Here is a 14,545-nt window from a genome sequence, read left to right on the forward strand (position 1 = left end):
TTTCAGTGTTGCAGTTAATTTTTTACAGCATGCATGAATCTTGTGCTGTTCATATAAAAGAAGGTTAATAGTTGAGGTGAAGTTCTACAGAGGCAATCAGTGCCACAGGGCCTGCTGGGGAGACTTTACTCGTCTGCAGCCTCTAGAGGGCATCATTCATCATGAGCCACATCCTCTGCTTTAAATGTGCATCTTGCAAAAAAAATGACACAATAATCTCATAAACAAACAGGCACGTAAACAAGATTTTTTTTTAAACATAGTTCTGTTTATTTACATCATATAACCTTGCTTTAAAGCACACAGCCATGAGGGAAATGGTTTCAAGCGGACAACCTTTTTAAGTCCAGTCATTTTCATATTAGTTATACTCAAAAGCAATTCCAAATGTACACAATACAATATGTTACATATTAAAGATAGTATGTACAAAAAAAGGTTTTTAAAATACAACAATGAGACATCAGGTAAATCACATTTCAGACAACACACACCGACTGACTTGTTTGAGTTTTTGCTCCCTTCTGATGAAGTCATGGTCATTTTTGTTCATCGCAGGAAGTTGAATGTTGTCTGGTATAACCTAATGCAGTTTTTTAAGAGTAGGGCTTGTTAGGTGTACCATATTCACACACTGTGGATCACTAGGCAAAGAGAGATGACCTCAGTTTGTTTAGAAAAGCAGCTGAGAGAATACCATGCCTCCTCCCTCTGAGCAGCATCCGTAATTGCTGTTAATGCCTGTGTTAAAGGCATAAAAAGAGAGTGCATAGACATGTCCTTGGCTTTGAACTGTGCTTTCTTTTCTTTCTTTTTTTTCAATATTTCACAGCCTCTCAGATAGGCCGCTTGTATTTAATGTACACATCTTTGGGTCAGTGCCTAAAGTTATACCATCAACCACAGGAGAGGAGGGAGGTGACCCAAAAACAACGAAAGGAAACGGAAAGAGAAGAAGAACCGACCTTGGCACTGCAGAACAAAAACACATTCCAGAAATCAGGCACTTGTAGAAAAAATCTTGAGGTAAGACAAGACAACTTATCATTTATTATTATTATTATTATTATTTTTCCACTGGGTTATTTGGTCAGATGTAGAAAGCCTCTCATAACTTTGGACCTCCTGTTTGTGTGATTTTCTGATGGCAAATTGGTTCCACGGTTAAGACGAGAGACGATAACAACAGAATAATGTTAGCGGGCATTGTGTGTTCATTTCATCTAATGTACCATTTCCCCAGTGATGGGGAGGATTTATTGGAGCCTGACCTTATGGAAAACTCCTCGTCATGTTAACCCCAAGGTAATAAATCTCAGAGGATTCATCTGCCGACGGATGAAGCCCTCAGAGGCGACAGGATGAAAACACGTACGTCACAGCTGACAGAAGTGAGAGTGTAGTTGTTTGTATGCACTGCACCATATTTAAACAGTCCGTCGTAAGGCCTTTTCTCATTCTCGTGTACAAGAAGGAACATACTTTGTCTTGCGCTAGTCAATATGAGCTGAATTGTGGAGGCAACGCTCAGTAATCCCAGACATGAATAACAAAACAAATGAGGTCAGCCATCACACAGTGTGGCGCTGAGCTGCCTGCAAACTTTCCAATATAATGTAATAAAACTGCCAGATGACATTTCTCATCCTACTACATGTAATTACTAGATTGTACATGTTGATGCAACATTGTTGGAAGTATCGTCACTAGATAAACTTATTTTCTAAGTGTTTTATTAACACCGTATCTCATGTAAGATAAAAGGTTTTTCTGCACAGTGCTGAGAATAAGAGAAAGGCCATCTATGAGGAAATAAGGAACAGGTTTAGTCATGTTTATCTTGTCTCCTTTGAACAGGTACACCCAAGAGGTGAATTTACAATAAAAGTACTTTTTGACTTTAATACAAAATATATATAATATATATATTGAATATAAAACAAAAAAAAGAATATATTAAGGGAAACATTTCAAGTAACATCTTGAAAGAAATGACTGTGCACTTGTACGCACTTTTGTAAACCATAAAAAAGAACTAAAAAAGTAAAAACAAATATGATAACATAATATTTATATTTACAAGGTTAACTTAACAAGGCTTTGTACAAATGTTACAAAATTGTTCAACACAAACACCTGCACACTCAGACATGACCACGAATATTGTTGCGCAAACACACATGAACATTATTAACAACTAGAGAGAGACAACTGTGTTTTTCTGTGTGTTTGTAACCGACTGCATTTATTGTTTTTTTGTAGTATAAATTGAGAGTATTACAGTGTCTGTGGTCAGAAGAGTAACAAATTAGGAAGACTGATATGAAAAATCATCTGAGACCTTTCTTGAAATGGTTTCACCCTGACCTATTACTTTTTATAAACTATGTGTGTGTGTGTGTATTCCCTCTTCTGGCTCACCGAAGTAGATTTTGGAGATACTCTTTAATAGCTCATTTTAAACCCCACTTGACCCCACTGATAAGAAGCACCATTCTCTCAAGAACCAGAGGAAGGTTTGCGTTTGTTCTGCATCTTTCTCTGGTCACTTGAAGGGATAAATAAACCCTTTAATTTATGTGGTCTGTGAGCCACGCAGGAGGGAAGCGAATACGGGAAGGAAGGATGCTCGATTATTACTCAAATGAGAATTTTCTTGGCTGTAACATCGAATGTGATGAGGTCTGTGTGTGTCTCTGTCCTGTTTCTGTATTATTCCTAAAAAAGCACACATATAGGAAAAAAAAAAGAAGCTTTGGCAACACTGGAATGCCCCTTGCCATGCAAATGGAGCTTATCAAAAACAAAAAGGGTGGCTGCTCTTAAAGCAACGAACCACAACCGTGTTCACACTGCTGCCAGTCTACTGACCTGCAGGGAGTCAGCAGCTTGGCTTGGACCCCCTTCAGTGTCAGCTTTTGGATTGAATGGTGGGGTCAGCTGGCAGGGCTCACAGGTACTGGTGAAATCTTGAGGTGGGTGCTTGATGGGTAGCCGGTCCTTGTTCGTGCCCGTCTGCATCCCGAGGCAGCCCTGGTGTTTTGACCTGATTTTGAGTGATGGGAGACAGGGGGAACTCAGTGACAGTCATTGGGGGTCTTTTTTCGCACACCTCAGTCGGGGAGGCCACCACGGTGTGTCTGCGCCAGGCTCGTCTCTTCCTCCGCGTCTCGGGCGACAGCGGTTTTCGCAGTCCCACGCTGCGCAGGTCGTCGGCCGAGCCCAGCAGTCGAGCGCGAACCTGCTCTGCCAGAGACTTGCTGCCCGGGCCGGTCGGAGTGAAGGAGGCGGCCTCGCTGGGAGGCAGGGCTGGCTTGGGCCGGGACAGACGAAGGCTCTCCTGGCTGCTGCCTGAGGAGGGGTTGGTTCTGGAGGTGTCCCTCCTCACTCTGGGCGCACCCTCTGGCCCGGCCCTGTCGCCCTGTGCCACGGCCTCGGACAACTCCAACAGGTCCAGGGAGCGAGCCTTGGCCTTCTCCCCCTTCAGCTTCTTTCTGGCCAGAGTGTCACACTGGATCAGCTTATGGGAGTTAAAGGAAGGCCGCGAATGCAGTTTGTGAGTAGTGGAGGAGGAGGAGAAGGAGGATGACGAGGGCGTGGTGGATCGCGCCCCTCCTTCACTCCTCTCCGCAGAGTCCGGTGTGTGTGTGAGGGGTGTGGGCGGGGCGAGAATGTTTGTGGGTGAGAGAACGTGGGGTTTGTAGTGTGTGTAAAGAAAGCTGCGTGGGGTTGCTGGCGGTTGTTGTTGTGTGTTCACAGGTGTCGGTGGTTGTTTGTCGGGTCTCTCCTGAGTGAGGGAGCGTGAGGCGAAGCCGCTCTCATTGTCCGTCTCGCTCACCAGCTCGCTGTGCTCGTCATCAGCATCGTCCCCCCTCCCCTCTGACCCCAGGCTCCTCCCCAACGTGGAGAGGGTAGAGTAACCAGAAACGATAGAGCGTGCATCATCTGGAGCTCGCCACTGCGGCCCCTTCACCTCCGCCCGCGCCTCCTCCTCTTGCAGCAGCATGGCTGCCTGCCTTCCTCCTGCCTCCTCTTCCTCTTTACAGCATGGTCGACTGGGAATAACCTCCACCACCTCTTCTTCTACCTCCTCTTTCACTCGGCTTTCTACAACTTCCTCATCTTCTTCCTCCTCTTCCTCTTCCTCCTCTTCATCGTCATCCTCCTCTCCCTCTGCTCGAGGAGCAGTGTCACCAACAGGTGACTCTGCCTCCTCTTCCTCCTCCGCCCCTAGATGTCCGGCTTTGATTGGCTCGTGCTCTGAGTCGTCGTCGGTGCTGCTGCCCACACGGCGACCGTTATGGCGCTTCCTGCGTTTGCGGCCCGTTACAGCTGACATGATGGACAGAGTCAGGAAGTCCTTCGCTGTGAGGTCTTTCTTTGACCCCCATGACCCCTGAAAAAGAAAGAAACCTTACTGTTTATTGTTGTGTACTGTGTGAACGACCTGAGTAATCTTGTGCGTGTAAAGATGTTACCTTTGATTTGGCTGAGTCACTGTTGGTTGAGTCTGAGGAAAAAGAGAATGAAAATCAGATCCACTGGAGATAACAAAGGGCCAGGAAAGAGCAGTGAACAGTCATGGTGGAGGACACAGAGACAGTCGTTGTGGTCATCATCATTTTTTAAATTTGTTTTTAAAAAGGACAAAGCCACAAAAAAACCCCATTGTACAGAAAACTGCAGCTGCATCACTCTGCAGGGACTGAAACTTTAATAAATGATATCACAGTGGTGTTTTCCAGCAGCTGTAAAAGTGAAAACACCTGCTGTGACATCACAAATTGAGTTGTTGCTAAAATTTCAACATGCTTTAAAGTTTAAATCCATAGGGAGCGGTGCTGCAGCAGTTCCTCTTCCAGATTTAAAATATTAATTAACCCCTACATACTGTTCAGGGTCAAATTTTACCAATTTTTACATCTGAGATCAGTAAAACATGTTTTTTCCTTTAGCCTGAAATTTTATGTACTTAACATAAAAAGGAGGAAATATATTCAAAACACATTTATCCAAAATGTCTAAAATGTCCATTCCTCACATTTAATATCATTTTGTTTAAATAGTTTCCACTATTTTATGAAACATTGGACCATTATGTAGTGTTTTTTATATAGTTTTTTCTCATAAAAAACAAACAATAAAACCTCTTTCTGCTCTCTGAAAGCTTCATTAAGGATTAATCCCATACTTATCTGTGACTGATGAGGTATCTATGAATGATTTGTGGTTCAGAAGTTTGTTATTTTGACCTATTGTGAGGAAATTCTGTGACGGGTCAGAATATGAACAGTATGTCAGGGTTAAAAGTCAAATCCCTCTCCTAAATTTGTGCTCCTCTGTGCCCTCTGACCTTAACAGACCCCAAGAACAACAAACACTGATTTACACACTTGAGTGAATGTGAAGGAGAAACAATGATTGGGAAGCAGGGTGTTGGAGGAAAACTGCATTAGGAAAACACGGCACACGTCAATGACATCACCGAAAAAACACTGATGACATCAATCGGTGAGCGAAGCTTTAGGAGACGTGAAGGCAGAAATAATGTTGAGTCGAGGGTGTGAAAAGGAGCGATCCCTCACAAACACAAACAGACATACACACACTGATGCAGGATAAAGGCTCTGTTTTGGTCGTTCCCATACATATTTCATATATATCCAACTCTCTTGAGGAATAAGGGGGCATCAGAGGAAAGCTGCCTCTTTTGTAGATGGAGTCGTTTCTGAAATGCCGACATCATCTGTAAATTTCAAGCCGATTTATTGTGTGTTCTTCTTACATACGGTGGCTCCAGTGACCCAAACTTACCCACTTTATCATTAGATCATGCATACAACATGCTTAATTTTTTTTTTTAAATCAAGCTTTCCCAAAATGCAGCTTAGCTCAGGCACCTGTGACACAACTATTATTACACTTCCTGTCATGGTAGCAAAACCTGAAAGAAATCAGTACTTTACCAGTGTCGCACCAAACTGTGACCCATCAGTGGACTCCACAAACAGAACTATACACTACTATTGCTTAAATGATAAGTTGATTTAACAAATAGTAATTTAGTAAATTTAAAAAAAGAGTTATTGGCGAGTATTTAAATACATTATTAACTGTTTGAGTCAGGTTTAGCTTCTCTGGTTTCTCCACTATGAGGATTTTCTGCTTTTCTCTGTTTCACAATACTGCAAACTGAATATATTTTGTTTCTTTTAAGTAATTTGAAGATGTCACATGAGAGCTTAGAAACTCTGACAGGAATTTTTCACTTTTATCTGACATTTTATAGACTAAACAATTTCTTGATGAATGTAAAAATATACTCCACACATTAACTGCAAATAAACAAAGCCATTATTGCTGTCCTTCGCACTAAGTTGACACCATTTTTAGTAACGAGAGCAGTGTGGAAACTTCTGTATAAAGTTCAAAGTCCTGACAGGTCAAAGTATTTGATGGGAAGTACATCAGCTGTTCTTTTATGTTTAGATAGTTCCTTAGTTTGTTCATTTATTAACTTCTATATGAAAATACATTCCTCTAAAGTACAACTTTATCAATAATATTCTACATACAATATTGTCAGAACATTATGAACATATTTCAACACTTTTAGACAAGTAAGTAACATAACAGCCATTGTTCAAATCTTCCTAGTTCACATTTACGAGGAACTGTGAATGATTTTACTTTTATTATTAGCACTCTGCTGACCTAAGCTGTATTTTGGGAAACAAAAGGAGGAAGGAGGGATTTCAGGTCACTGAGGAGAAGTCACACACAAAATCTTGACAGAAATTGACTGTTGATGCAATTTGAGGCACATCAGAAATGACGCCACCTAGAGGCTAACAGTTGGGGTGGATTCCCGATGATTGAACTGCACTTGACTGAAATTGCCCAAAGGATGGGTGGAACTGGAGTTGTCTCTCAGTGATAGACCACAGTGTCAGATACAGCAGCTCTGACAGGCAGAGAGCATCCAGTCGTCCGTTAATTTATTAGTCAGACTGGGACACGCTCTTACAGAAACCTCAGTCTGACACTGAGAGGGACACGCTGACTTTGAGGGGGGGGGGTAATGAAGACCATGGAGACATAAACCATCACCACCACTACCACTCCCTCACACACACATACACATTCCCATTATTTCACTTTCACAATGTGATCTGCTTTACTTGATTGTGCGCACACACACACTCACGCTCACACACACACATATTGCCAGGGGAGTTCCCATCCTACCGCAGTGGCTGCTCCACAGGCTCAGCTGAGAGAAGGAAATGCAGAAACGTACAGAGAAAGTGAAAGATGAGCAACGTGGAGGGAAAAAAAGAGGTCAGCAAAGAGGAGAGAAGTATCGGCACGCTATCAAACACAGAAACACTCCAAGTGCTAACGGATGTAAGACTTCATTTCTTATGCTGCGTTCCAGATCTGGCGGAAAGTAGGGAATTCTGGCTTTAAACGGGGACAAACTTCCAGGGACGTAATTCAAGCAAGCGAGGAGTCTGAAGTTATCTGACGTTATGCCAACATGGCAGCAGACAGTCAACATTAGATAATTCATTTAAACATGTTATTTAAAAGCGCCAACTTAAGTCATTTAGTAACATAGAGTAATGTAGACAATAAAAAAGTCTTTCATTGAAACAAAATTAATGAACATACTTGTTTAATTTAGTGTCTTTTTCTTGAGACTCAATTAAAAATACTATAAATAAGATAAACTGTATTGATCGCAGCTGAAGAATTGTTATTTTAAAGCTTTAACATAAATCTGGTCTGACAGCGGGAGTTTTCTTCTGAGTTCACTGGAACACATCATTTTTAATTTATGACCCAATAGTGGAGAATTTCCTGCTTCCACCTTTGAGCAGAACGCAGCATTAGCTCTAAGTTGAGAATTATAGCTATACGAATGCTACTGGTGGGAAGAAAGTCAGCAGTAAGCAGCGTGCTCACCTGAGGCCTCCCCGAGCAGAGCGGTCCTGCCGATGTTGGACAGCAAGTGATCGATGTTAGGGGCGGGCTGCACATCCTCTGTGTCCACCGGCGTCTAGATGGACAGACAAAGGACACAAAACATTCAATTACACAACAAAAGGGTGGGATTTACAGTGATTTTAGGTATCTGTCACTAAGCAGTGTGTTTTCCTTAACAGTTATTAGTTCGCCTAAATTTCTAGGAATGAAAGAGGGAGCTTTTTATTGATGAATCACATTACATAAGTTATCAAAAGCATATCATCTTGCATAGAAACACACAACATAGGAGTTTTTGTCTTTAATCTAATTTATTTTCAGATATGACTTCTGGCCAAGTGTGATCAAATCAGTGACTTATTGTTCTTTTAAAATAGCATAATCACTCCATTGTTTGATAAAAAGAAAGATCATAAACGATGAATACATTGTATAGCTGAATCATAGTCATGAGGGAATGATAGTTAAACTTTAAGTGATGTTTATTCATCACATTAATATTTTTTATTAACTCTACAAAAACATGTTATTTCATCTCAGATTCAGCCAGATTCCACTCTTATCTTTCTTAAACACAAACATTTCAGCTATTTGGGAGGAATGATTTCACTTAGCATAAAGTCCATTTGAAACATTAGAGTTTAGAAAATTATACAATTACACAAGCAATACCAATAGAGAGCAGCACAGCTTTGGTTTGTTCTTGGTTTACTTGTATCTCAAAAACAGATAAAACAATCTCCTCGAAAGCAGATTTTTTTTGTGTCAGAAAATATCAACTAGTTGTAACAGAGATGTTATACAAAGTGATTTCACACCAGCTTGAAAAGATTCTCTTATCAGAGCTGTAATTTTGTACGTTCCCATGCAGTCTTCAGAGCTACTGTATATCACTGTTTCTGTTGTACAAGTCTAAATAAATAATGATGCTTTTACAATCATATGGGAGAAATACCTTTTCATCTTTGTCTGGCTCTTCGTTGAAAAACCAAATGTACTAGAAGAAAGAGAGAGAGAAATAAATGTTTAGCATGAAAATCTGAGTATTGTTGTATTATATATATATAAAGTATGTGTGTGTATGTGTGTGTGTGTGTCTCTCACATGCTGGATGAGCGTTTCTACTATCTTGTATCGGTCGGGCATGTGTGTGACCATGTCTTTCATGTTGTCCTCGGATGTCCGAACCAGGGTCGGCCCGAACACCAAGGCAAGGTTACGAGGCTCCATCTAGAAAACACACCAAGTAAACACATTTTTTAAAAAGCCCTCAGTGAATCCCGATAACATCCCAGTTATTGATGATTGTGACACATGATTGCACTTCGAATAACGCAATTCTTTTCACACACCTTGTTTTTATCTGAGCTATCTGCTACGGTCTTCAGATGACAAACCAAGAACTTCAGAGTGTGGTAGTAATAATCTGGAAGGTCTCGAATCTGTGAGAGAGAGGGAGAGAGAGAGAGAGAGAGAGAGAGAGAGGAATGACAATACTGATAAACCTGTTGTACCTGTCACACCTCTGTAAAACACACAAACACACACACACGTCAGTCACGTGATTAAATCCGGTTCAAATTAATTCATAATTAAACAAATGCGTACCAGTTTCTTCATGGTCTTTAGTCTGTCTGATGCACTCTCCATCCGATTGGCGTCAATGAAGTCATTGTATTTGTCTATAAAGATTTGAATATTAAAATACACGTAAGATTAGGATTTTATTCCAACGCAGTGCGAGGCAGTAAAGTATGTGGCTTGTCGCAACACGTTTGGACTCACCGTTGGTAAAAAGCGGCTCAGGAAGTTTGCGGAAGAAGGATTTGAGTAAGCTGCTAACGACGTTGAGGTCCTGCCACTTCTGTTGATGGCAAAGAAGAAAAGAGATTAGAATATTTCGACCTCTGATGCTGCGTTATTATAGTTTAGGGTGGTTTTGAAAGTGTCCAGGGTGTATCGTTTGATCCTCACCTCCTCTGCAGGGTTGATGTCGACGCCCTTGTTGAGCTGGTCCTGAAGCATGGACACCATGGCGTTGTTCCCGGGAACCCGGTAGATTCCCGTGTACTCCAGACCCATCTCCTCCACCAAACCACAGCAGATCTCCACGATCAGCGGGATGAACTGAGACGGCAGACGGGGGGAGAGATCACAGACAGAAACATTAAAATCAGAAAAACAATAATCATTATTGTTTTGGCTTCATTGCACTCAGATGGAGATATTGAGGCTGACCTTGTTATTAACACCCGGTTGACATTCCTCCAACCTCACACCGAAAGCTTTAGGCCCGGATTTCTTTGCCTTCTTCATTATGTTAATTCCCCACGGAGACTTTGGAGGGCTGCTCTCATCTACGGAATGATGGAACAATACTTTAGACAAACAGCAAAAAAGGGAGACTTACCTGTGTCATTATTTGCATTAAGCCTGACAGGATTATTACTTATCCACAAAGTAACACATAAGTCTTTAAATTTGAAGAATAGTCTGGCTATTACTGCCTCTAAATATGAAACTGAAGATAAATCATCCTAACCTGCACTACCATAGCGATCTCCTTTGTTTCTCTTGCAAGAAAATGATGAAAAATATTCTTCCTCCAGCTAGAAGCCAATTTCACTACTTTAATTTAATGCTGTTTGGTTAAGTCGTAAAGTTAAACCAACTTTCAAAGAAAAGAGATCAATTATTTAGCAATTCTGGAGGTTTGATAGAATTATTTATTCTACATTAAAGTAAATTATTAAATAAGGACTTTTGTCTGAGTACTGGCTCCTTGATATGCAGCACATACTACCAGCACTGTTGATTTTTCATCCACTGACCTTTGCCGTCTGATTTGGGGGAGCGAGGCGCCCCAGCAGCGTTCTCTGTTTTGTTGAGCAGGAAGGGAGGCTTCATACGGGGCAGCCTGGGAGACGAGTCGGGTTTACTACTTGTTGGACTGCAGGGGGAGACAGAGAGACACACGTTCAATTCAAATTCCCAGCCATGACAACAAGACAGGATAGTGCAGAGAATGGTAACAGCAGTGGAATCTATTATCAGGCTGCTCACCTTTGTTTCCTGTAATCATTCAGCTTTTTATTGATGAGCGCCTGTCTGGAAAAGCCAAGCTCCTGTAGCAAACAAAAATTCTGTGAGCTTTCCTTTTTCTAGTATAAACACATTACAGGGGTTAAAATCTAACAGGTAAAGATGTGTCCTCTTACCTCGTTGTCCGTCTTGGTGTTCTCCCTGATGACTTTGATCCAGTCCAGCATGTCCTCCCGGTCCTCCGCCTGCAGCAGGTACTCGCAGAAGTCCTGGGTGGTCAGCCGCAGGGCGTGCTTGCGCTTGGTCTCACTGTACGCAATGTCCACCAGACAGCCCCGGATGCTGATCGGCTGCTCGTCCTCAGCCCCCCCTCCAATGGTGGCCCCTCGAAGCACCGCCTCCCTCTTGTCCTTGTAGAGGAACAGCGAATGGGAGCGAAGCACTGAAAAGACTCGTTTCCAGGGACGCATGCCGCTGCCCACCTTCTGTGAGGGAAAGACAAGATGCAATGTGAGTGTTTGCTCTATTTGAACACTTTTCTACCTTCAGTCATTCCTCGTCCAGCTCAATCTGCCCACCTTGCCCTTTTCTGTGAGGATTTGTTTGTAGTGCAACCATCCTTCTCGCCGTACGTCGCTGTAGGTGATGTTTCCCAGCTCTGAGGTGGAGTGGCGTTTGGAGCGGACCTCCTCTGCTGTCCCGAGGTTGTCCAGAGACTGAAACACACACACACAGGAAAATGTTCAGAGTGATGATTGATATCATATGCAATCTGTTAATGGACAGACTATTAAAAGTTCTTATTGTCTTGAGACCTGAAAATGAAAAGTCATAAAATCTTAGACTTTTCCCACCCTTTTATTTCAGTGGGTGTACTTAGACATTAAACCCCAAATCACAGTCGTAAATATATCAACATCCTTAACTGAATGTGACCCTGTGTGCTCATTCCAAAATCTTTCTTTTATTTTAGTCAAACTTTATTTGCAGCCCTGTCTCTTCTGGCCAAAGGGGATTTCCAGTGTTTCCAGAGACAGATTTTGTCATGGCTTCTGAGACTTCTCCTCTTGCCACATTACATCATTTTGCAACTTGTGCACCAGCAGTTCAGACAGCGACCATCTAGCCTCTTTGTGCCTCTGTAAATTGCCAAATGCTGCTTTTAAAAGTCACATAAAAACGGTCCATGTTGGACGTTTATTCAAGCTGACAACTGGCATTCAATTCAATGTGAATCGCTTAAGTTGCTACACTGGAAGTCTGAAGCACACTGAGTGGTAAAATGAAAATGTCTGTTACAGTCTGATGTGTGGAAATCACCAAAGGCACAGAAAGAGCAGACAATGTTCACACCTAATGGCTGAAATAAGCAGAAAGGTTTTAGGCAATGTGTTTTGAAGTCAGTGCTCTTGTGATTAAAAATCGACATAGATTTTTTGCAATTTTTTGCACTCCGAAAACCTCTAAAAAATGTAATTCTTAAGCATTAACTTGCAATTCAAATATACACTTTATTGTTTTTAATAAGTGTAAATTTGTCTGTTAAAACTGTATTCTGCACATACTACATCCAGTCAATAGTAGTCGATATAGTCTGGTTGTGAGAGCTTGTTTAGCTTACAAAAAGTTATAATATAGTTTCTTTTCTGCATGTTAATCAAAGAAGCAGAACTCACCCCATCTGTGAAGAAACTCTTGACTCTCTTTGGTAGCCTCCTGCGGGAAAAAAAACAGAGGGTTTAATGTCAATATGGTGACCTACACATTTAATTTATTAGATGGCATTTAAATCCAATAACAAGCCAGTTTTCTACGTTCCACAGTACTCACGAGAAGACTCGCCCTTCCTCTCTGAACGTGTTGAGTCCTTCGTCGCACGACTTGGAGCGCTCTGTGGTGATGGCTAGAAGATAGGAGGAACGGCGACTGGATTTAATACTGCCTGCTCAGCGAGAGGATGAATGAGTGGAGAGAAAAAAGACGAGAGAGAGAGAGAAAAAAAATAAAAAGAAACAAAAGAGACAGACAAGAGAGAGAGAAAGACAGAATGTTGATGTAATGCCAATCACCAGAGTCAACGGCGTTGGATTAAGGAAGTGGGGATAGCGAGGGAGGAAGCAGGAGGAGGAGGTTGGGAGTTTAGGTGGCGAGTGAACGGGTGATGTGGTGAGGATGGACTGTGGGGAGATGAGCTGGAGCGGTGGGTTAGATTTAATTATCCCTGGTCACTTTTCTCACCACTGGCATGCAGGTGTAGCCTCTGTAGAAACATACTGTCATGCATTGAGCCAAATCTATCATGCAAGGAGATACGCCCAGTTTATACCAGACTGGGAACTCAATATATCTAAACACACTTAATTTAAATCACAGACCAGCCTTTAGGTCTTTCATGCAGGGCTAACAATTTTTCTTTGTCTCAAACATGCAGCTATAAATCCAGCATGCAAAAAGTAAATACAAACAATACTGTCCTCTTTTTATCAAGTAATTTCTTTCCAGTATTGAATCCTAAAAGTCTTGTTTTGAAGTGAAATAATCTACTAGTGCAGCTAGATTATTTCAGCCTGTTTCGAACAAAAATCACCTTTCAAGAAATTAGTGTCTTGAAAGAAGACAGCACGGGTCATTACTGTATTATAATAATAAAATAATTACACTTGATTCAAGCGTTTTGGTCATATTTCTTGGGAGAAAAAAAGACTTTTAGGTAGTTGAGGTACACATTTTAGCAGAGGAAAGCAGAGGTGCTTACACCTTCCTGCAATTTACAGGCAAGTATAACAACCACATAGAGTAAAGAGACTGAGGAGTTTGTGCATGCTTCATAAATCGCTCTCTGAAGGAAATGGAGAAATCGTCCACGTTGCAGGTAAAAACCACAGATCAGACGCTTTTCGGCTGCATGCAGTGGGGAAGAGGACGGGAGGGGGAACTCACTGCAGTCGTGTGAGAAGAGCCTAGTGAGGGGGAAGGTGAAGGTGGGGGAGGCGGGGCTGGTGACCACGGCAGGCGCCGAATTCATGCCGCTGGACACCACGGAGGACGCCGGCACATGGCGGGCACGCAAGTCAGCGCCGGGGCTGGTCGGCTCATCTGTGGGAGGTTGGAGGAGGGGAAAGAGGAAGGAGGAAGAGCAGGAAGAGGAGAGAGGGTGAAAGAGAAAGATGGGATAGGGTTAGGTGTTAGAGGAAAATGTCAGGAGGGAAAGAGGGAAAGGAGATCAGGGGGTTAGATTAAGAGAAGGTGCGGAAGAGGAGAGGTTTTTAAGGGAGAAACGGTTAAATTCTTTCTTCCTGAACAAGAAAGAGAATTTAACCATTTACATTTCTTTCACCTTATCATTACAGTTCATTCACTCAACTAAAAAAGAAAGATACACAACAATCATACTGTAGCATGAGGCATTTGTAGAAGCCAGTGAGAAGTACACAGACCAAACACACAAGTAAACACCGTCATTTCCAAATCCAAAGAGGATCCAAAAAAGGATCCAAAGAGGTTAAAAGGGCTA

At 42.0% G+C, this 14,545-nt stretch overlaps 1 protein-coding gene across 7 annotated transcripts in view; it reads right to left on the reverse strand.

Moving 5' to 3' along the window:
* Positions 1-246: 246 nt before the first annotated feature.
* arhgap23a (Rho GTPase activating protein 23a) overlaps positions 247-14,545 on the reverse strand; it is a 69,548-nt gene continuing 55,249 nt past the window's right edge. For 4 of the 7 annotated variants that reach the window (XM_062438228.1, XM_062438226.1, XM_062438225.1 and 1 more), the window contains exons 8-24: positions 13,972-14,127; positions 12,862-12,973; positions 12,708-12,747; positions 11,610-11,747; positions 11,208-11,516; positions 11,053-11,114; positions 10,821-10,939; positions 10,228-10,346; positions 9,964-10,116; positions 9,775-9,853; positions 9,598-9,671; positions 9,342-9,431; positions 9,094-9,219; positions 8,945-8,986; positions 7,969-8,062; positions 4,479-4,510; positions 247-4,396 (exon numbers count right to left, since the gene is read on the reverse strand). In XM_062438228.1, the coding sequence (XP_062294212.1) occupies positions 2,951-4,396; positions 4,479-4,510; positions 7,969-8,062; positions 8,945-8,986; positions 9,094-9,219; positions 9,342-9,431; positions 9,598-9,671; positions 9,775-9,853; positions 9,964-10,116; positions 10,228-10,346; positions 10,821-10,939; positions 11,053-11,114; positions 11,208-11,516; positions 11,610-11,747; positions 12,708-12,747; positions 12,862-12,973; positions 13,972-14,127 (3,191 nt within the window). In that variant the 3' untranslated portion in view covers positions 247-2,950. The remainder of the gene's footprint in view (positions 4,397-4,478; positions 4,511-7,968; positions 8,063-8,944; positions 8,987-9,093; positions 9,220-9,341; positions 9,432-9,597; positions 9,672-9,774; positions 9,854-9,963; positions 10,117-10,227; positions 10,347-10,820; positions 10,940-11,052; positions 11,115-11,207; positions 11,517-11,609; positions 11,748-12,707; positions 12,748-12,861; positions 12,974-13,971; positions 14,128-14,545) is intronic. The other 3 variants (XM_062438227.1, XM_062438231.1, XM_062438230.1) reach the window with 3 other exon arrangements.

The sequence above is a fragment of the Scomber scombrus genome, chromosome 18 (assembly GCF_963691925.1).
Source record: "Scomber scombrus chromosome 18, fScoSco1.1, whole genome shotgun sequence".
NCBI classification, from domain to species: Eukaryota; Metazoa; Chordata; class Actinopteri; order Scombriformes; family Scombridae; genus Scomber; species Scomber scombrus.